This window comes from Carlito syrichta, unplaced genomic scaffold (assembly GCF_000164805.1).
Source record: "Carlito syrichta isolate Samal-C Ts95f unplaced genomic scaffold, Tarsius_syrichta-2.0.1 Scaffold304711, whole genome shotgun sequence".
Lineage (NCBI taxonomy): Eukaryota > Metazoa > Chordata > Mammalia > Primates > Tarsiidae > Carlito > Carlito syrichta.
In genome coordinates this window covers 389,432-413,822 of record NW_007248807.1, presented here as the reverse complement: position 1 = coordinate 413,822, position 24,391 = coordinate 389,432, and the positions used below count along the sequence as shown (strand labels likewise).

Here is a 24,391-nt window from a genome sequence, read left to right as displayed (position 1 = left end):
GGCAACTTGGTGAGACCTCATCTCTACAATAAATCAAAAAATTAGCCGGCCGTGGTAGCACGCGCCTGTACTTCCAGCTACTTGGGAAGGATCCCCGGAGTCCAGCAGGTTGAGGCTGCAGTGGCCGGGAGCGGCCACTGCACTCCAGTCTGGGTGGCAGAGTGAAACTCCAGCTCAAAATAAATAAATAAATAAATAAAACCCCTATACTCAACAGGGTTTGTTTTAAAATGTCATTTACCTGATTTGTTTGTTATAAGAAACACATCCAAACCCTACAACTATAAATATAGGACTGAATTGGTTGCTAAAAAATATTTTTGACATAAGGAGTATGTTCTTCATAATCATTAACCTAAGCTACTAGGTGTATGAGAAATTGGCTTAGTACACTTAGGACAAGATGTTAAAATTGGATACATCTGGGTTCAATTCTTGCTAAAGAACTTTCTACCTGTGCCCACATTGGTTTAATTATTTAAACTCTCTAAGCTTCCATTTTCATATTTGAAATATAGGGGATAATAGTGCCTATTTCACTGAGTTGTTTTAGGGACCAAATTGAGTAGGGTTTAGATGGTAGGTTGTATTTATGTTCATGTGTACTTCTATTTTGCTTTTTAATTAGTTTATTTACATTTTTAATGTATAGATCACCTCTTAGCATCATCTTTTGGGGAAGGAATTTTGGCTTGATAATTATTGTACTTTTTGCTACATATGTAGGTTTAATTTTTTTAAGATATAAAATCATAACTTTAAAATGGGAATTAAAACTTCTTTTTCACTTTCCTAGTAGGTAGAAAATATTTTCACAACATGTCACTTTTTAACTGCTATGTTTTCTTTGGGGAGTAAAATAACTTCTAATCAAAGGTACAGTGTAATTGCATAAGTCAGAATATTGCAGCAGTAAAGCAGAATTTGGTAGTCAATCTTACATTCTTAAGTATTAATCATGACATTCTTCTTACCTCCTAACCAAAAAAATCCACAAACACAAAACTTTAACATAAATAACTATCTAACAGCAGCACTGATTACAATTCAATTGAACACTTTTATTAACTGAGTATCTTTGGATGCAGAAACCTAAGATCTGAGTGAAGTCCTAGCTCTGTCTCTGGGTTCTCTCTTTGATCTCAGACCAGCAATTTAGACACTTGAGTCTCTGTTTCTTTCCTATAAGGTGGACTAAGAAGACCTGCCTCCCTCCAGTGTTGCTCTTAAAGAGTTGGTTGACTAGATTACACATGCCATTTGGGCACAGGATCGGGACTATGTCTTCACTTGTTTCTCATTCATGCCTATTAAACGACCTCATAAAAGCGCGACCTTCATCAATATTTATTTCATATCTGTGTACGTGCATGAATGAGTAAGCGGGATTTAGAAACATGAGACATGCTCAAGGCAACATTCCAATCTCAAAGAAGAATCAGTTCAAATCCTCAGGAGGAGTGTAATTAAATAGAGGAGATTTTAAAAGTATGCCAGTAATTAATCACAAACATTCAGAATGAGAGAAGTCCCATGAGAAAGGTTCTAAATCCACGTGAAGATAGAGGCTGATTGGTCTGAGGACGAGTAGAGAAATGATGGGGAATAAGCTGCAGAGTTGAATTTTGGCATCATTCATCCACAGGATTATGAGCTCTAAATTCTGATCTTCAAAAGAAGCGATTACACATTCTTTGCAAAAAGCGCAATTTCTTCCTTCTCTCCTGCTCTCTTGTAGTGATTGGTTTTCACACGATGAGAGCATCTGGGAGGCTCCCCTGCAAGACAAATACTAGGGCAACAAATGCAGCTTCTTCAGGGTTACTTTGACTCTCAAGGTGACCAGGCTGGAATGAACTGCAGCATCACCTTTCCCAGCCCTCCAAAAAAAAACTTTCTACACCAAGGGTCTTGGTTTACAGAACTGACGAAGCAGTTCAAGTAGGAAACGAGATACTGATAAGAACACACACACACACACACACACGCACACACACACACACACACACATACACACACTAAAAATGTATCTTAGTAGTTCAAAAATATTAGACAGTTATACAGGGAAACAATGTAGGAGAATGTGGGCTTCTACATCCAAAATTAAACCCAAATCTTAGATATGTGATTATTATGCCCTCGTGTCCACTTTAATTTCATAATTGGATCATCTTTGTTTACCTTTTTTGAGATTCTTTATAATTCATTCTCCAACCAAACACTGCCTACTTAATTCTCTTTCTGTGTTATGTAGGGGCTCATCTGAGATGTTTAAGGTCTGGAGGTAGGGGAATATGGATTTATTTTTCCTTTCATTAAGAAATATGGCTTTCATTCATTTTATTTTCTAATTGCTTTATTATTATTTAATTTCACTTTTTGCCTAAACATTAGGAACATGTGTTATAAAATATAAGCCTTAAACATATAAAAGAGATAGCCTGACAAAATATTTCCTAATCATTTGTGTACTTTTACACAGCCAGTTTGATCTTGGGCAATGCAGACTGCTGATCTGTTTCTAGTACTTTATTTTTGGGTTGTTGTATGAAGCTATTGGCCTGAGCTAACCAGACTCTTGACTCTGATCTACTCTATTCACGCAGTCTCCCCCCTTGCTTTTTATGAGACATTTGTGATTTTCCAGATTTGGGAGTTATGTATACAGCTTAAGTTTGGTGGTTACAAATGATGTTTTGAATCCTCAGTCTATCAGTGTTTTGAGGTTGCCTGAGTCTCATTCCAAAATGTGCAATTTGCTTCATGCAAACAGGCAGTGTAAATGTGCTATCGTGCTCAAAACACAAGCTGGGAGAAGATTCCCATGCTGCTCCCATGATAGTTCTACCTTTTTTCTTTTATAAGCAGTGAAAGGATATATTGAATAAGAAGAATGCTTTCATTAACTAACTTACAGGTTCTCATGGGAGTATCCAACTCTTTCCTCTTTCTATATACAGCAGTTTAGAATTCAAAGTTACATTCATTTTATGCACCATCAAACAGAATCAAAATTTTCTTTTACCTTTTACCTACCCCCTCCAAAAAAGATTCCTACATTGAGACTTAACACATTAGAAAAGTAAAGGCAGAACTGAGGTTCGTATCTTGCTCCATTTCTACCCAGGGTGTTAGATTACCTAAAGTCAAAATAACATGGGTTAAAAATAAACAATTCAGAAAAATTACTCTTTTTATATACCACAGGTTAACTGGAATGCTTTTCTTTTCCTGCTAATTCTCTCAAATAAAGAGTTAGATTTTGAATGTAGATAGTCAAGTGATGCTAATACAGGCTTCTGGAAGATAGATGTTGATTTGTATAGACTCTACATAGGCAGTCGGTCATAAATTGCCTCCCTCCTTTTGTGTTATGTGCATGTGAACCTTGGCTATATTATAAAGACATTTAAGATATTATAAGGACATTCAAACTTTCAAAAACGCGATCCCTATCCATGTGCCTTAAGTGAAGGCAAGAATGTGTTTACAACCACTTTGCAATCCAAATGTGAACTTCAGAATGTTTTCAAGTTAATGTAAGTTTACATTTTGAGTTTATATTTTTAACTTGTCAAATTTTTATTTATCTACTTGTATAATAAAGATTTCACCTGCTGCACACATGGTCCTTACAAACAATAATTTTATTGATGTTGGGCCAGCTTCTAATATCCTAGGGGGAACAACCTGATTTTATTTAGACTAATGAAATCCATAATTTGCAAACATGCTGAAGTTTTGCTTTATAGTAGTTAATTATAAAATGTGCAAAGTGAATCTCTCCACTATGAAAGACTCCAGTGTGCTTCCGAAGCTAAAGTCAGTTCACTTGAAAAGTCAAGACCAAATATTCAGCTGAGACTTAGGAAGTGGTTGAGACACAACAGCAAAGCTGCCCATGTTTTGCTGTGGTTAGTGGGTGTTCTCTGGTTGTGCAGATCTTTGTGTAACTGCTTTCCCATGGATGATTAGATTAAACGCGGCCATGTTTTGAAAAGCTGCAGAGGTTCTTGAAACATCATAGACCAAAGCCAAGTGCACCGAATCAGATGCCTGTACTGACTGTGAGATGTGAAATGAGAAGGAAACTGAGATTAAACTCGGTATTTACCCCCACATCCATTGCTTTAATCGACAAGCAGCTGGGATCAGTGCTCCATTGCGTCTTTCTTTGCCCCTAGATGAAAGGTGGGAATCGTTTTTGCTATATGTTCAGCAGCATTGAGACACTTCATGTTTATTGTCAGTTTTTAGAAAACCTTATTCTGATTTATGGTTCTCTAGGGGAAGCCTAGAAATTATCTGCCCCATGTGTACAAACCAGCAAGTTGAAGTTGGCATAGAAAGTAACTATCAAAAACTTACTGTGAGATTTTTTTTCTCTTATACTTATGACATGTCCTCTTTCTTCCCAAATCAAGAGTGTCTGATAATATCAAAATTTATTAAAGTTTAGAATACCCATAAGTAAAAAATATATGACAAACACAGAATATTGGTGAGAAAAATCAAGTTAGCTAACAATCACTGGTCCTTTGATATATGTCAAGCACATATCCTGATCACTTTGTATATTTTAGGTTATATAATTCTCACAAAGTGCCATGAGGTAGGCACTATTTATGAGTCACCCAAGAGAGGAGGGAGTTGACACACAAAGAAGTTTCTAAACCTATCTAAGGTCAACAACCAATATACTGCTAAGAAGAGATTCAACCCCAGTTCTTCTGTCTCCAGAGCTTAAGAGATTTTTATAGCTCTCATAGAATGGTTTTATAGACAGTATTTAGTTTGAAGGATATAATTCTGACTTTGATTTAAAAAGATACTGACAGAACTAGTTAGAAGATGAAAAAAATTAGGTTTGCTTCATTCCAAATTACATAGTTGATACCACATTTACAATTTATGTTTCATGTTTTGAAACGGGAGTTTAAGAGTCGTTTCCCATCCATATAAGGATACGTGTTTGAATAAATATGTATGATCCAATAATTGGAGCTCATGGTTCCCTTCTTCAAGGATTCTAGATTCAAATCCCATGTGAGCTCTTGACTCACTTTTCAACCCCTGGCAAGACCTTCTTGCACCTCCATAATCCCAGCTGGAAAATTAGGTAAAATAAAAACATGACCTCATTAAGAAACAGATGCTTCATCTGAGCAGTGCTTTCCCAAGTAAACACATTACAGAGCTTCTTGTGACATTTTTTTAGAATGTGGTACTGTGTCCCCTTGACCATTGGTCAGCTTGGAATCAGGAGACAAGAGCTTGAAACTGTGTTTAATTTGAAGACCAAAGTTTAGAAAAACAACCAGTTTCCTAACCCATTCCTGAGGTTAATGTTAAGTCAGCCCTAGTTGTACAGTAATACCTGAGTTGAATAAGAATCTGAATCCAGAGTTTTCTTTAAAGTAGTGCATCTTCACCTAGCTTTATGTTACCACAGACTTTCCAACACCAAATTCACTTGTGAAGCTAAGGAATCAAGATGATCTTTAAATCTTTAAATCAAAGATGAAATGTATAGCCAGGCTCGGTGGCTCAGCCTGTAATCCTGCGCCTTTGGGAGGCTGACGTGAGTGGATTGCCTGAGACCACGGGTTCGAGACCCACCTGGGCAGGTGAGACCTCATCTCTACAATAAATCAAAAAATCAGCTGGGCATGGTAGCGCATGCCTGTAATTCCGGCTACTTGGAAGGCTGAGGTGGAAGGACCGCCGGAGCCCAGCAGGTTGAGGCTGCGGTGGCCGGGAGCGGCCACTGCACTCCAGTCTGGGCAACGGAGTGAGACTCCAACTCAAAAAAAAAAAAAACAAAAAGATGAAATGTATTTATAAAATACATTAAATAAAATAACATTCATTTGCAGATTCCAAAAGATGCTTATCATACCAGCAAAATGATCATGTGACTAATTATTTGCTACTTGTTAGCTAACAACACAGCCCAAACTCTTGACTCTATAGACATTACTTTGGCATAATTTATCATAGGATTTACTTTCTTAATATAACTTAAACTTCTTCCTAATGTTACTTTGTAGAGTGAGCACTCATTAACAGGGCAGTTGTATTTATGACATGATTTAATATCTGTTAAGAATAGATCAATGTTTTCTACAAAAATTCAACTTACACCTTGACTTTAATAATGATTTTAAACAGCAAAATACAGTTATAAGGTGTGCATCACTTGGGAGAATGCTTGTGGATTAGACAGCTATATTACTCTCTAAATTTCACTCTAGTTTCAAAATGTAATATAGTATATAAATACAGATGCCATTAGAAAGTGCACCCACTGCACAAGTGTGTTTGGTCCTTAAATGCCTCAGGATTTTAGGTGAGAAGCTTCCAATTACATCGTCAAGAATTAACGATTAGTTAAAAAAGATAACATTGTAAACAAGATTGCTCGAGCACACTGCTTTTCCATTTTTTGCACGTCTACTGATTACAATTGTTTCCAGACACAAATACTAATTCTTTCCTAAAGCAAGACTTCAGGACCGCTTTAAATCCTGACAGTGAATTGTTACCCCAAACCCCCCTCTACCTTTTTTGAGGGAGCTTGGTTAAGTTTCCTTAGATTGCTTCTTTCACTCTTTAGAATTGCTTTGAATCCACCCACCCATTTCTTCCAACACTCTGACTCTCCAGAAGGAAATATTTCTCCTTCTTTCCCAGGGTAAGGATTGCTTTTCCCTGTGGGTTTCTCGATTCTATCCCCCACCTCTTCGAAGGCCTCACCCTCTAACTGTTGCTCTATATGATGTAAAAAGTCATCATAAACTACAATTTGATGTAAACAACAAATTACTTTAAGCACTGTAAACACTTCCTCCAATATTTCTTTACATTTTTTACATACTTTTTTCTTCTCTGGGGCACAGATGTCTAAATCCGTCTGCTGCTGATGCTGGTGAGGGCTGCCTGTGGAAGAAAATCTTAATCTCCAAACCACACCATTCATTTTAAACATCTCTGTGGGTGATTTAGGAACAAACACTCTGAAAAGGCAGATGTCTGAAAAGCTAACGGCTGTCTTAGGCGATCAGAATAAATTCCAATTCCCCTTCACAGCCCCTACTTGAAATGCACGGTTGTCAGCTGTGACATTAAGTTTTAAATTTCCTGGATTCTGGATTTTCTCTATGAGTAAGCTTTTAGTATCACGGTGTGCTGTCTCTAATGTGGGCACCCCTTGAAAATTGCTTCTGCTTTTGTGTGTACCTTACCACTTCAGGGCTCAACAATGTTGGCAAATTTCAAACTGACCCTAGCTGTCAGCATAATTGATTGGGGGCTCACATTAGAAAATATCACTCCTTTTGCTGTTCACAGCCTTTAGTATGTTTGTCACGTCTTTCCTGAAGAGCATCCAAACATCCTTCACATTGATCTTCCCTTTCATATCCTGTCCAGCTCCTGAAGGGAAGTCACATGGGTCGCTTACTGTGCCCTGGTTCCAGCTTTTCTGGAACGAGCTGCCTGTTTCTGTGGTGCTTAACTCTTCTTCATGTTACCCATGCCTCCATCTGCCTTTGACAGAGCATGCCTCTCCCAGACGACTGACAGGTTTTCTTCATGGAGGGCAGAAAGTTCATTTGTTCTCAAAATTCCATCTTTTTCAATGGCCCTCAAGCAGTCTGTTTCTGCCTGACTTCTGGAGATCCTACAAAATTCAAATCTTTTAGCTGTTGCTGAGTTGGAATGAAGATTTGTTCATGCTCAGAATGGCAGCTTTTCCTGGTAGAATTTCCTGAATGTATCTTCAGTGGTAATTAAGTTACATTGACACATTAGCAAATTTAGGGAGCACAAAATTTGCAATATTATGCCAAATAGTATGCCAAAAGATTCATACAATTATGCCACAATATTTAAAAATTAGATAAAACTACCTTACATAAGTTAAATCTGTAAAGTTACATGCCTTGCCTCTGTGTATGAAAAAAAAATGTGGTACTCTCTTGGGCCTCTCAAAGTGAATTTGGTGTTTGACATGTGGCCTATTTTTAAAACCAGAATTCTAAAATCTATCCTCCAAATGAAGTAAAAATCCCTCAATGCAATAATAAAAATGCATATGAAAGGTGCTATTTATTTATATAGATTTGGAGGAAAAGACTACTACTCCGTTAAATAAATAAGAACATCTTATGCAAAAGGCACAAAAGTCACATTTTTAAGATATAAAACTTGAATTTGAGTAAATATTCCATTGTAGAGGTCACTTGAGGCACTCTTCTTCTCTCTCTTTCATGTCAGAGGAAAAAACTCAAGTGTGAAATTTCTACACACAAAATCCCACAGTGTTAACCAATAAATCTTCTACAGTACCTGGAGAAAGTTCAGGAAGTACAGAGTGCATTATCAACAAGTGTTTGATGTACTAAGTAACTTTAAGTAGGTTTTAATAGGACATGAATGAAAGGTTCTGATCTTTTTGTGAGCTGTGAGTTCCCTGAAATATTCCACATACCACTCAAAAGTTGGATGAGCCGCTGCTGGTCTCCTTTGCATGTTTTGGGGGCATACTTTATAGACTATAATGCACATTTATGCTGTTGACCAAACTAAACGTTAAGTGGTGGTAAATATTTGAAAAAAATAGCATAAAAATTTGGAGACTTGGAAGGTCACCAAGCGCTAGCCACTTAATTTCAGCCACAATAGCAGTCAGTTGCTCAGCAGACAATTTTGTTACAAGGTGTTGGTGATTTAACAAGTTGGCCAAAAGTAGTTGGAATCTAGCATGAAAGAATTCATGTCTGTTGGGTTTTATTGGTGCACACTAGACTCTTGATAGAATGGCCAAACTTTCTGTACTTGCATTTAGGAACCCAAGGAGAAAGCAGTCATCAATTTGCTATGGTACTTTCTGTGTCCTTTTTAGTAGTTTGTATATAATTCCAGAAAGCTTTGCTAAAAACACTGTTAACATGATTCGCTGTTTACTTTTTTAGAGTTTCCTACTGCTCAAAATACTGTCCCGGATTTTTAAAATAGTATTTTGGATTTATTGAAAAATGTAATTTTATCCTTAAGCCATGTGAAAATTGATCTTATGTAATAAAAAGCAATTTACTCGGATTATAAGAATGTGGTTATGCGCTCCGTGAAATAAAAGCTAGCTTGATAGAATGAAAGTGGCATTGGCAGGGATTGCAGAGAACATGACTGGTAGACTTAAACACAAATATCACCTGGCTGCATGGTTTTAAGCAATCACTTACCTTTTCAGTATTTATTTTCTCTTTAAGCTCTAACTCTCCATGATGGGTATCTTGACATTTAAGCACTTCTTAAATGTAAATGGGTATATTTTCAAAATAAGCCATATGTTTGCAAGACTAGCAAATATTCACAACTCACTAAGTAACTGACAGGAATGAACAAGTGAAGCAAGCTTATGGTTGCATGGAACCAGAAAGTTTTTTGTCTCACTTCTCTTTCTCTCTTCCCCTAGTCCTCTCTTATATAGCTACCTGTTTAGTTGACTTCGAAAATAAAAGTCAGTGACATTCAAAAACTATCTGTTAAGTGTTTGCAACTCATAGAGCATCAAGTTAAATACAGAGGTTTCAAAAGTGTAGGGGGGAGATGTACTTTGATCTCATGGGACTTGAACCAAACAGGCAGAAAATTAGACAATCAAAATAATATGTGGTGATGCCTATGACATAATCCCACAGTTGTCTTGCAAGCTCTAGATTCTAAATATGGCTTTGTTTCTACATGTCACTGAGCATATGTGATCCAGATGAATTATGGGAATATCCACTCCTTAGTTTAATTTTTCAATTTTCATCTAAATGTTCACCAAAAGTAACTGTTACACTAACTACATGCAGCTTTTATTTCCCTGGGGGTCCAGTCTGTGGGTGAGAAGGCAGTTAAAATGAACTCATCTACTATTGGGGAGAATATCAAGTGCTAGCGTAACTGTCATGGAAAGATAGAAATGCACAATCACCCATTGTTTGTACTTCCTCTGTTTTCTTCTTTAGGACATCTATTAGGCCTCTCTCATGACGATTCCAAATTTTGTGAAGAGAACTTTGGTTCCACAGAAGATAAGCGATTAATGTCTTCCATCTTAACCAGCATTGATGCATCCAAGCCCTGGTCCAAATGTACTTCAGCCACCATCACAGAATTCCTGGATGATGGGCACGGTATGTATCATTTAGGACAACACAGACTCAGAAACAAAATGGGATTCTTAGGAGTTTTACTTCATTATATCCTTATAACATTCATCTTGCCCTCTAAGACAATGATTATTTGGATAACATCAGAAAAAGAAAAAGTAAATTGATTGCTGGTATGTAATGCCGACGTCCTTGGTGGCATTCTAGCTATGGTATTTTTGCTTTTGAATTGGAAAAGTTCAAAGGAGAAGCAGTGTGGGAGACCACACAGAACGCCTAGTTAGTGCCCTGAAAGCTGGGCTTTTATTCCTTCTTTCACCACTAGCTTCCTGTGAGAACTTTGGCAGACATCTTGGTTTCTCTGCTATTAATATGACTCTCAGAATTATTTGTTACATGCCTATTATAGGGGTGTGGTTGAGGTCTAGGTGACAATTCTGCCGGATTCTCTTTATGGCAACATAAAGCCAGGAAAGGAAGCTCTCTAGATTGGCATTGACTAGAAGAATTTGGTTTCATTCTGACAGCAGTTTCTCCTGGAAGTAGAGTAAAAACTGCAGAACAGAACTAGAAAATCATTCTGAATGATGGGAAAACACTTTCAGAACTTCAAAAGAAAATCTTTGGCTTTATCCTTTAGAGAACACAGCATACTTTATTAAATTCTGTGAGGCTGGGATTAGTGCTGTAAATTCTATAAAAATACTGAGGAAGTCACAATTTTTAGAAATAATAAATCCTGACCCCCAAGTAATCTTTGAAACAAGCTGTTGCAAATTTCTTAGCATTCTTTAGTACTTTAAAATAATAGAAACACAGGAGGATAGATGCATTAGGATTGAAAGAGATCTTCAGAGATTATGTAGTTCAAGTTTCTCATCTTACAGAAATGGACATATTCTCAGTTATTTTCTGTTCTCTTAAAATAGATCTTCTCCTAAAACTGGTAATTAAATTGAATATGACAGAAATCCTTGATCATAATAATTTTCTGTAAAATTATCTCATGATGTATGGTTCAGAGTTGAATAAAGAGGATCTGAGATAACTGTCTTTTTCCCAGTTCCACAAAGTTTATGACTCAATATTTTTATAATTTCTGAATGTGTTAATCATCTTGAACTTTGAATATATATGTCATAACAGTTGATAAATTTTATACATTTTAGACAAAAAGAGATTCATCTGCACAGTTGTCTGATACCATGTATCTCAAATCTGTTCATTAACTCATTTTTGCTGCATTACTGGTGAACTGGTAAGACTTTAACTGCTTATGATTATATATTTAAATCTCCCATTCCTAAGAGCAATCTGACTCTAGCTTGGTTTAAAATTTCTTTTAATACAAAATAAATATTTTTTGTTATTTGAAAGGACATCCCAATATCTTAAAGACTTAGACACACTAACAAGAATTGATGTATTAAATCTTTCTTTTAGACTAATAATAAAATTACCAAATGGCAATTTTATTATTAGCTCAGTTTACAGTGTGGATTAGACACAGATAAAGACCTAAAATGAGTATTATTTTATTATCTTCTTATCTACATTGATAAGGTCAATATCTCATAAAGTCCTTCAGGTGGAATCCTAAGTCTCCACTTTGAATATTGGTTTTGCTATTTCTTTTTTTTTTTCAGGTTTTCTGAAAATAAAATAGCATTAATATTTTATTTCAAAATCACACGTTACACATTCCAAAAGGTTGAGCTAAACCTTGAATCACTAAATGAATGGATTTAGTTGCTAAGGCAGCAAATACTTATGGCTAAAATGGGACCAATTTTTTTTTCCTTGTGAAAGTATTAGGTCAGCTAATTACAATGCTGTGCAGAATTTTGTTCCTTATTGCCATAATTTTGGAATGATTCATTTATTTCATGTTTATGGAATTTGTGATATTAATTTCTGTGCAGTAAATATGCTTGCAGCATTGTCTTCATTTTTAAACATTATTTCTATATTTAAAGAAATCCATGTTCTGATTTAAGAAAAAAAAAAACTTTTACAAGTTTATGTACTTTTTACATCTGTCTGTTTCTGTTCCAAAGAACTTATGATTGAGAACAAGTCAGAACATGCTTTTAGTAAAAATAGATCTTATTCATTTTCATTGATAAACTAACAAAAAAAGAATTTCTCATATATGCATTAAATATATAAATTCAATTATCAAAATTCTTAGGGCAGAAAATGTTTATAGTTATTTTATCAAATTTAGACTGTCTCAGTTTTGAATATGTTGCTTTGGTTAGTAAGTCTTTTGTTTCAACCAAAAATAAATCTATTTTTACCAGTAGCCTATAATGGATAAAGTGATTTCAGAAAAATAAAAAGCAAAGAAAGATACTATAACCCAATGGTACAGCTCAATTATGTCTTATTTCATTTCAAAATTGTCATACACAGGTACAGGATTCAAACAGGAATGCTCTCTGCAGCACTATTATTTAAATATGAATCCAAATAACTTAATAACTCTTTTAAATCATGGCAAAGAAAAAAAAAACTGACATGTCAATTTAAGTGAATGTGTGGCCGTAGAAACTAGGAGATGATTGAAATGATCGAGGTGCTAATATTTCAACTACAGAGCTTAGGAGAGAACTAAGAAGAATGTCAAAACCCAAGATGATAGAAGAACAAACAAACAAATAAATGCATCTTTGTAAGAAGACTAAACTGTGACAATGAAACTACATTATAAACCCTTTTTACTTTACTCATAGGGAGCTACTCCATCTTCTACTCAGATTCTGCTTTTCATATTTTACAGTTCTACTATTTTTATGTTCTAATGTTTTTTCTTTCTTTTTCTTTCTTTCTTTTTTTTTTTTTGAATTGGAGTCTCACTTGGTCGCCCAGACTGGAGTGAGTGGCATGCTCACAGTCACCCCAATGTCAACCTGGGTTCTGGCAATCCTTCCTCCTCAGCCTTCCAAGTAGTTAGAACTACAACCACGCTACCATGCCTGGCTAACTTTTGATTTATTGTAGAGATGAGGTCCCACCAAGTTCCCCGGGCTGGTCTCGAACCCATGGGCTCAGGCAATTCTCTCACTTCAGCCTCCCAAAGTGCTGGGATTACAGGCTGAGCCACCACGCCCAGACTGTGTTCCAATTTTTTAAGCCACTAATACTTTAAGCAATAAAATAGGCCTGAGAGGCAGGAGTTAATGTGGGGAGACTTCAGACAGGTAAACTGAAAACAAGAACTGATATCATTTGGCAATAAGGGAAAAAGCAGAAAGTGATAAATTGTAGCCCTAAATCATGAAAGTCACAGTGGTATGGTACCATTTTCTAAAAGCTCAAAAGCTCTAGTTACACCAACATGATCCCTAAAACTGCCTCTATATTTCAGCATGATACAATAATTCATTCACACACATAAATAATTTTCAGTTATTTAGGAGAGTTAAATGTGAATCATATGAAAGCAGCAAAACAATTGCTGTTTTACTTAGGTACTCTCATAGAACATATACAATCTTTCAATGGTACCTAAAGAGTCCATTATAAATGGAAAATCCATTTTTGTGTAATATCTTATTTCTCCCCCTCTCACCTCCAGCAATACTGGAGAAATTAGGTCGTAGAGTAAAATTAAATTCAAAGCATTTGATTTATTTTTAAAATTATTAGCCATAAGTAGCTGGACATTTGTAGCACTCGGCCACTGCCAAATTTAAATTCATTAGTACTGAGTGTTTCCTGATTTAGTTCCAACAAGAAATATGCAGCAATTAGGTTATGGTTGAAAAGCCAGTGTGCTCACTCTAAAGTAACCGTGTCTGCAGATTTGTGATTCAAAAAAGGAGAAGCCATGTCTCGTGGGACACCCCCCCAACCTTGGCCAAGATACTTGTAGACATTCTGCAGTGTTTATACAAGTTAGCTTAGGCAATCTGGCTAGGAGTATGCCTTGAAAATAAAGGTAAGCACTGGCAGAGAAATTGTGCAGTGAAAGCAGTTTATTGAATTTCCTTTCTCAAATGCGTAATAACCTTGAAGCCAAAAAAGATAGCTGTGTCTGCTGTATCCCTCAGTCCACAGTGCCAGATTATGAGACAGGCCACCACCTAAGAAGATGCAGCTCAAAAATACTCACAACACAGGCTGCTCAGGAAAATCTATAGATGGTTTTGAAAAATTAACATGTAGCATATTTACAGAGTGAGGTTTATAGCCACTTACTGGACACAGAACTTTGGACATAAAGTTATATCGGAAAACCAGTTCTTTGAATCCTTTGCTAAGTGTAGGCTGTGAAGCTACTGATAAGAGCATAACATTCATTTTTAAGGTGGTGTTAATAAAATACAAAACCTCTTATGGTTCTTTCTTGATTTTCACTGTAAAAATATTCTTTAAAAGAATGTGCAAATAATGAATATATTTTAAGACCATAATAACATATATTTTTAAAAAGCTTTGCTTCATCCTTCATTGCAGAGAATCTTACCTAATTTCCTTGCCATAGCATCTGCTAAACAGTGTACCTCATGCCTCCAGCAGCTTCACAGGCAAACCCCTTTTTTTGCCTTTGTTGCCTGCTTTTCATCAATAATTTTCTGGTTTTTTTGCACTGCCTTTGTTTTTCCATCTATTACTGGGTCCAAAATGCATCAAAAAGCAGGCAATGCACCAGTTTCTTTTTTAACATCAGACATTCAAGTTAAGACCTAAAAGCAAAGGAACAAGCAAGGGCAGAAAGATGAAGAGAAAACACAAAAGGCGAGAAAAGGCAGTGGTGTTAGGCTTCTCTGGTTGAATTTCATTGGGAACGTTAATTGATTTCTCCTAGCCATAAATATATGCACCAAAGCTTGATCTCATGCCTGAGAATGGAAAGGGAAGAGAAGACTAAAGTAACTATGGTGCCAGAAATATGGAATCAAAAATTGAAAAGAATAAAGAGCAATGACTTTGACAATTTCCATGAATCATTAATATGAGAGACAAGTAGTACTAGAAGACAGATGTATAAAATTAGAGATTTTCCTGTTCCATTTCCTGGAGGCAAAGCATGCCTTTCAGCACCAAGGAGGGGACTTCTGCCGCCAGGGAGTTAATACCACATTCTTTCATTTGTCTATCTCAAATCACTGCATTTCACTTCTTAATTTTTTGCCTTATTCTAAGTGTTTAACATGTATGCGATAGGCACAGATTCCTATCAATGTTTATACACAAAATATTAAAATAAAAAGAAAGAAGGAAAGACGGCAGGAAAGGAGGAAGGAGCACCTTGCCAATTTGTGGAACAGAACAAACACAAAATATTGGCAGCAAAGCCCAGATAGAATTTCAGACTGGGGTGAACTGAAACATTTGTGAAGCAGATATGGAGAAGTGGTTGAGAAGAAAAGGAAAACAGATTAAGAAGACAGTGGTGGGTTGAATGCATTTAGAGGTCAACATAAGTGATGCTGAAAGACGGATTGTCTTCCTCCCTTAAGTCCCTTCCTCAAACTGTATAAATTAAAAATAGAAATATATATATTTTATTTTAAGTAAGAAAGGTCATCTCTGCATGTGCAACCACTAGATAGAAATTAAAGAGCCAGTATAGCTTATTTTTAATAGCAAAGCAAAACTTGTTATTCACTCTAAAAAATTATATCTTCTGGATGAAGCTTTGCGAAGAGACATCATATCTTGAAGTCACCTTGTTGTAAGCTGATTTCAAATCATTTGCGTTATATATTTCTTTTTACTCGCCATCTACTATTGAAGTAAAACAGGTGTCATGACTGTCCACAGTCAGGTGATGAGTTCTTCTGGCTCAAGATAAATTAGGTAGACCCATGCCACGTGTATCCGCACATGGTAAAGACTTCCTAGCTAGTATTTAGTTACCTAGTCATATGGTCTGTGCTTTTGAGTAACATAAAGGTCTTAAAACAGCACTTTTGAAGAATTGGAAAGTGTTCTTGCTGACTTAGAGATTTGTTGACAGTCTTCTAACATCAGCAATCTGTCAAGCATTCCCTCATTTACACAGAGTTCCTTGTCATGTAGCAATGAAGATAACATTTTACATGAAGTTCTGACGTGCCTAATCTCACTCTTGTAAACAAAGCTTCGTTAAGTTTTACTATCATTCTTTCCTGTTGCTGATGCTGATGTTTTTCTTTTAACTTGTTTTTCTCCCAAAGTTCTCTTTGGCTGGATGCTTATTTTAATGCTTTTTCTGGTTTGCCTTAAGAAGCTTTACCTCTTCAAACGTCCTGGCTCAGAAGTTAAATAGGAACTTTGCTCTTTATTCATTTTCATATAATGTCTCCATCATAGATTGACAAATTTGAAGAAATGTGAATGTCATTGTAAAAACATTTGCAGTATACTTCAAATGTGCTAAATAACTATTTCCCAATGAAATGTAGGATTTAAATATGATTTTCTTTTGTTGAATAAAAAGAATAACTCCAATACACTTAGAAGGTTGTTAAATGTGTTGGACATAGAACCACCTATGATTCTTTTGTATTTCTCCAGTTATATCTCTGTGGATAATTTCATATAGAGAGTATCACAGTGAGAAGAGAAACATTTCACAGATCTCAAAAATAATTTAGGGAGAGGTCCACTAACTTGGCCAAGAGCACTCAGCTATTTAGTGTTTCACCAGAATAAGACTTAAGACTAGGTGTTTCTACCTTTAAACTCTATATCCACCATATAAGGGAACCTTACACATGGCCACCCTTAAGCAATAAAATCAGACAGCTACCCACATGCTAAATAGAGGCCATGTGGTATATGGGGAGGAGGGGAGGCTCTGACCATAAAACCGTAATAACTGTGTTATCTTGGATGACATTGTAGTGTGGCAGCCTCAAATCTGAGAGGGCTTGTGCGTATGGTAGTTTACATACCAAAGAAGTCACCCACAGGTCCAGCAGGGAAAGATACTGGTTTATTAGAACATACAGGAGGCACCAATGGCAGCCAGTCAGTGAAGAAAGACTCTGCCCAGAAGGCATCCATAGCAGCCAGTTGGTGAAGAAAGAATCCCTACTGTGGGACAGTACAGAAAGCAGTTTTATAGTCAAGCAAGTTAATTATTCAACTGGCTACATGGTGGTTACAATCACAATGAGTAAGGGTATAGCCTTCATTGTTCTCAGCTCTGCCCAATTACCTGCACCTCCTGACTTATTACAGGGAATATGCAAATCCTGCAGAGACCAACCTTGGCCGGGGGCTGCTCCCTGGAGGAAGGGGTATAAAAAAGCCAGATATAGGGGGAAAGAGTCAATGTCCAGATTACCACACACTGACCTAACTTTTATGTTCCCCTAGGTAAAATAAATAAAATAGCATAGAATCTGCCTTTTGAGATTCTCATAAGGATTAAATAAACTAATACACATAAAGAACGGAGAATAGTGTGTAATAAGTATTTGTTCTTTTTTTTATTGCTATTATAATTAGTGCATGATAATCTTGAAATCAAGACAAAAAAGCACGGTAATGAATCAGCATTATGCGTGTGTGTGTGTGTGTGTGTGTGTGTGTGTGTGTGTATGACTAGAGAAAATTAATGAAGTGACTCACTGGTCAGGGAATCTTAGGGATGTTCTTTGGTTGGAGAAGTGGAAAAACACATTTCAGTTTCTGGATTTGCCTTATCTGTGTTCCAGCTTCTGTGGATTCCCCATGTCACTCCTGCTTGCCTGCTCATTCTCATATATGACATGAGATCCCAACTTGGTTTTGGCAGCTAGACTCCCAAATACCCAAGAGATATGAATCCATTTGACAGAAGCAAAGGGAAAAAAAAGAAGGAGATGAGGGCTGGGCACAGTGGCTCATGTCTATAATCCCAACACTTGGGGAAGACGAGGCGGGAGGATCTCTTGAGCCCCAGAGTTCGAGAGCAACATGGGCAACATAGCAAAAACTCATCTCTACAAATATTTTTTTAAAAATTAGCCACGTATTGTGGCAAACGCGTGTAGTCCCAGTTACTCAGGAAGTTGAGAGGAAAACCTAGCTTGAGTTCAGGAGGTTGAGACTGGTGAGTGGTGATCGTGCCACTACACTCTAGCCTGGATGACAAAGTGAGACTCGAACTCCATACATACATACATACATACATACATACATATATAAATTCATAACAAAATGTAAGATGGAGTCTTTTCCTTTAAAAAAAAAAAGAAGAGTATAAAGACTGGCTTAGTCCTTAATTATCCATTTGTTTTCTTTTTTCACCACTCCTTTGTTCTGTGAATCTTGAAAGTGTATTATTAGGCTGGGCTCCATGGCTCAGCCTATAATCCCAGCACTTTGGGAGGCTGAGGTGAGTGGTCTGCCTGGCCCGTGTGTTCGAGACCAGCACAGGCAACTTGGTGAGACATTGTCTCTACAATAAAGAAAAAGAATTAGCCGGGCGTGGTAGCACGCTCCTGTAGTTCCAGCTACTTGGAAGGCTGAGGCAGAAGGATCACTGGAGCCCAGCAGGTCAAGGCTGCGATGGCCATGAGTGTGCCACTGCATTCCAGTCTGGGTGACAGAGTGAGACTTCAACTAAAAAAAATGAAAATAAAAAATAAAACTTTGATCAGTCTAGGAGAAATATTTTATTTTGTCTACCTCCTTTACTTTATTAGGAGCCCTTGAGGGGGCAAATCTGGGTCATTTTTCTGTATTTCTGATCCCTAGTATGTTTTCTAGAACATTATAGGTGCTGAACAAATTCTTGTTGAGTGAATACAAGAATTCATGAAGTGCCACCTTGGTTATTGTTGGTTATTGTTCATGGAATTAGTGGAAAGAAGACACATGTTAGGCCCATGGGGAAGAGGGAAGTGGAGAGTGGAGAACAGGTTGCAAACAGAGTACCAAGGGAAAAACTCTGTTTCTCAAACACGTAGAGTAAGTGCTTTATTATTAAGTTCACTATCTAATTTCCTCTTAGCCCATCCAATTTCTTAGAGTTCTTCAACACAACGACGATTTTCACAATTAAGCATTACAAAATAATTCTGCTTCATCACACCACTGCCAGGCCTACCCTCCATCATTATAGATACTCCAGAGCACGTCATCTCTTGGAAATACTGGAGTATGTCCAAGAGTCTGAGGAGATGTCCAGCCTCATTCTTCACGTAGTCCCTTCTCCAGAGCATCATACTGCAGATATGTGGGTGCCTCAGGTTTTAACACCAGCTATAACGCTTCACATTTAGATCCACAAAATCTAAACACAGAGCAGTGGTCAGTCTTGGTTATTCTTTTAGGTAACTGTCTGCTGGACTTACCACGAAAGCAGATCCTGGGCCCTGAAGAACTCCCAGGACAGACCTACGATGCCACCCAGCAGTGCAACCTGACATTCGGGCCCGAGTACTCAGTGTGTCCTGGCATGGACGTCTGTGCTCGTCTGTGGTGTGCTGTGGTACGCCAGGGTCAGATGGTCTGTCTGACCAAGAAGCTGCCCGCCGTGGAGGGAACACCTTGTGGAAAGGGGAGGATCTGTCTACAGGGCAAGTGTGTAGACAAAACCAAGAAAAAATATTATTCAGTAAGTGATTTTTTTTATTATTTAATGCCTGGAGACCCAAGGTGTGAGGTTCATTCCTGTGATGTGTGTACATACTATGATCAGAAGGCTTTATTTCCTAGTTCAAATATTTTCACCTTGAAGATCTACTTACAGCTTCATCTTTTACCCATAGTAGCCGTTCTCAGTTATCAAATACTGGAGAAAATGCAGATATTAGGGGTTTCTCCACAGACTATATCCTTAAACAAATAATTACATAACCTAGATTCTGTCCAATTGAGACTCCAAGTAGAACCTCGAAAGTCACTTTTTGGAAGCTCACATTCAAACTTCTCTTGCTAAAATATCAGAATACATTTATTTAATTTCAGTAAGAAAATAACAGTAAAACAGACACATATAGTTCTTGTGCCTACTTGGTAAGCTCCAGAATGGTCCCCCGCCCCAAACCCGGATAGTAAGTTAAGCCAAACTTGGGAGCTAATGTAACCTGTGGCTGCTCCAGGGAAACACATCTGCCATCATATACACAGTCCAGCTTCAGATCAGCAGCTGCCCTCTTAATTTTCAAGGCCTGAGCAAAATATGTGCTCACCATCAGCCCACAGGATTTGCAAAGTACCTGGAAGAGTGTTGCTATATGCTCATTGCCTGTTTCTTTCCAGGCTGTCACCCAACCACGCAGCATCAGAAACTCTGACGCCGGTAGCCAAGGGCATTTCTTCGCACATTCCCTCAGCGAAGCAGAGAATCTCAGCTTCCTCCTGGAATGTTTCCAGAGAAATAGACTTAGCTTGTCACGAAAGGGCTGTTCCTTCACTTTGGGACATGTGTACATGTATGGTTTGAGTATGTTTCAGTATCTATCACATGTAATTAGAAGCTAAGTCAAGCCAGGTCCAATACATTTATGTATGTAGTAGAGAGTCTGTCACAGGATGTGAAACTGCAGAGTTGTAGAAAAAGAGAAGCAAACACAATTAAATAATGCCCAGTATCAGGCAAAACCTTACATTTCATTAACGATCCAACATTAGAGTGGACACAAAGTTAACATAATTCAGTGATTATCAACAGAGACATACCAAATCAGAAGATGTAATCTAAAATGACCCAAAGAAACCAGGAGACAGTCTTGGTGGTGTGCTCGGTACTTAGGGTTATGCTTTTAGATCCTCCAGTGTTGGTGGGGGAGGGGGTAAAAAAGATGATTGTTTAGAACTGGAAGTGTGTTGCTCATGTTAAATTCAGTGAACATTTAACTATATCTGTGATGAAGCTTCCACTGTCATTAAATGCAAGTGATTTCCAGGTGTACATCTTGAAAATTTTTTCTTCTATCTGAGTTGAAATGACTTTTATTTTCTATTTCAGACATCAAGTCATGGCAACTGGGGGTCTTGGGGATCCTGGGGCCAGTGTTCTCGCTCATGTGGGGGAGGAGTACAGTTTGCCTATCGCCACTGCAATAACCCCGCCCCCAGGAACAACGGCCGCTACTGCACGGGGAAGAGGGCCATCTACCGCTCCTGCAGTGTCACGCCCTGCCCACCCAATGGTACGCTGCTCCCAAGTGTCAACAACCACCATGTGCCACATATAGTTTGTATTCTCTCAGTAATAAGTAGGGGAGGCTAAAGAAATCACATCAATCTTGTACTGCACAGTTCCACCAATGTGCAGATCAGTAACAAATACATGCATGATTTTTAAATTATTATCAACAATAATTTGAGAGTATTCAGAGAACTAAAAAAGAATCCTCATTTTCAACTCTAACTATACATAAAATCCATTAACATGAACGTAAAGAGGCTGTGCAAAGAAAACAAAAGTTAGCGTCTTCTTAAAATAAATTATTTAAACACACATGAATGTATCTAAGTTTTAGAACAGATAAGGTAATAATTGTAACATGTTTGTTTCCTAGGAAAATCATTTCGTCACGAGCAGTGCGAGGCTAAAAATGGCTATCAGTCGGATGCAAAAGGAGTCAAAACCTTTGTGGAATGGGTTCCCAAATACGCAGGTGTCCTGCCGGGGGATGTGTGCAAGCTGACCTGCAGGGCCAAGGGCACTGGCTACTATGTGGTCTTTTCTCCAAAGGTAACTACACACCAACTGTTCAGAAACAATGGGCATCCTTAGTGGAAACTGTTTGGTAGAATGAAGCCTGTTGGTGCCAAATGTAAACAGTCATTATTTTGAAGTGGTTAGATTTTGGGGGGGGTTTATTTTCATCTCTATAATTTCTATATTTGCAAACTTCACACAATAAATAAAAATTATCTTATAAACAGAACAAACAAATGTTTTAAAGGCTATTTTTGAAAAAAGGTAACTTGCCCTCACAGAAGATAAAGCGTGACCTTAACTTTAAAACAGCATTAAAGCATCGAGTATTTCCTAAGCACAATTTAAAAGGGAACAGTAATGAGAGAAAACGTTCTGTTTTTCTGTCATTTTGATGAATCATAAAGATGTGTTTCAAGATCGTTGTCTCTGACCCAGCCTTTTGAATGTTTCACAGTCTTAATATGAATCAATGTCCCTCTAGTTATACAAATTATAATATCTGTGTGTGATATCCTTTATTTTTCACAGGTGAGCATTTTCTAAAGAGACAGCAGGTTTGTTTGTTTTTCTTACAATTGGTGTTAGGCAGTGGTTTACAAATACTGTTTGTCTCATTTGCAAACAGGTGCTACATTTAAAACCACTTCTAAAACTTGGCCCTCAGATAGTTATAACATGTTATTCAAAAATGTAAGCTAATGTCTAACTTATGTAATTTTTGAAATATCATGGATTTTTATTTCAAAAATATATTTTTATTTAAAACTAATACAGAGAAACAAAAACATAAACATCACCTGAAAATGTTACCATCTGAAGAGCCACTGTTTCCTACTTCAGTTTACATACACACATTCACATACATACATGGAAAGAGTTTTCTATATACACAAGTGCAAAATATGTCAGTTTGTATATATGTGAGCATATAGATGTTTGTATATATGTGAGCACATAGATGTTATGTTTACTCACATGCATAAGCCACAATCTCTATGCATACTATTGTATAACTAGTTTTGTAACTATACACTAATTCCTTCATTCAAAATATATTCAATTCCTTCTAGTAAATACATTCCTCTAACTTCCCTAGACTAATTTCCCACACTAATCTCTATTTTGGTGTCTGACAGTTCAACACACAATGGGGCAGGCTCTTCAACCATAACATGGTTTTGAATGTCAAGTTTAGATTTTCAATTTTGTTATTATACTAACAATTATGCCACAAAGAAGTATCTTTGCATCCCCAAGCCTGCTCATATTCACAAGTGATAGTCCCAAGCCCTAAGTAGGAATGATTGCTTTTATCAATGTAAAAAGACAAGACGATACTGTGGGAAGGTAGCACATTCAGAATGAAACTTAAGAGAGACAGTATGTAACCTAAACTTATCCCAGATCTGCTTTCTGCCACTATGCTAAGGACTTTTCAGTTAGATATTCCTGGAAGATATTCTTGTAGGAAGAGAGGAGGCTATTTAATTTTCAGTATAGTCTCCATTCCAGTCAACTTCAAAAAATCACAAACGAGAACTTACTAGTTTACTAAACAAACCAATTACCTATATAGAGGTATGTTCTGCTGCTAATGTGTTTGTCACGATTCAGGTGACTGATGGAACTGAGTGTAGGCCGTCCAGTAATTCCGTCTGCGTCCGGGGGAAGTGTGTGCGAACTGGCTGTGATGGCATCATCGGCTCAAAGCTGCAGTACGACAAGTGTGGAGTATGTGGAGGAGACAACTCCAGCTGTACAAAGATTGTTGGAACCTTCAATAAAAAAAGGTAATAGGATAGAACCCTTGCCTTTATATGAATTGAACAAAGCCGTAAGCTCCTGCAAAACTGATACAGGGGAACTCATGTTACATCAACAGCTATCTGTAGGAGGAGGCCTAACGTGGGTCTAGTAGCACATTATGAATATGAGAAGGCAAGGAGAGAAGATGAATAAGGCTCTGGTTGCTAAGAGGAAGCTCATGGCGCCTCTGAAAGCAGATAAACTGCGATGGCTATAGGGGTCAAGTTCTTGCAGAGTCAGAAAACTGAAAAGAAAAAATGAGTGACATTCCACTTCAGTGACACCTTGCAGGTCTATTATTCCTGAAACATAATTTAGGAAAGGGTGGCTCGTTTCTCTCTTAACTATATATTTTAAAACGAATTCTCAATCAACTGCTTTTGTTATTGTTTTGAGAAAACATTTCTTTTTGCAAAATGTAAGTTCTTTGCAATGGTGTGTACAACAATCCTGTTTTATAGTGAACTATTCTGGTTTGTATCTATTCTTTAGATAAATTTATACAACGATATCTGTCTTGGTCTCCTATTGCAATCCTAGATTACCCTTTTACTTTAAATATGTTAATTAATGAAGTACCAATGTTTGGCATAAAATTTTATGCTAGCAGATGAGATGGCTGAGTGGGTTAAAGAATCTGAGAGAATACAGGATTGTTTTTCTTCTCCAAACCACTCTTATGCTGAGGGGTATTGGCTGAGTATGCCTGAATTCTATTGTAGGGGCTGTATAATCTTTAACTTTAGAGTAATATGCCAGCCAAATTAGCAATAAAATTTATTCAAAAGATTAATGTAATGTAAAAAACTGGAAATGATCTCAA

At 37.2% G+C, this 24,391-nt stretch overlaps 1 protein-coding gene across 1 annotated transcript in view; it reads left to right on the top strand.

Moving 5' to 3' along the window:
* Window positions 1-24,391, top strand: part of ADAMTS5 (ADAM metallopeptidase with thrombospondin type 1 motif 5) — a 40,399-nt gene that overhangs the window by 9,945 nt on the left and 6,063 nt on the right. The window contains exons 3-7 of the mRNA XM_008060730.2: window positions 10,020-10,187; window positions 19,421-19,704; window positions 21,061-21,244; window positions 21,617-21,792; window positions 23,377-23,552. Of these exons, the coding sequence (XP_008058921.1) occupies window positions 10,020-10,187; window positions 19,421-19,704; window positions 21,061-21,244; window positions 21,617-21,792; window positions 23,377-23,552 (988 nt within the window). The remainder of the gene's footprint in view (window positions 1-10,019; window positions 10,188-19,420; window positions 19,705-21,060; window positions 21,245-21,616; window positions 21,793-23,376; window positions 23,553-24,391) is intronic.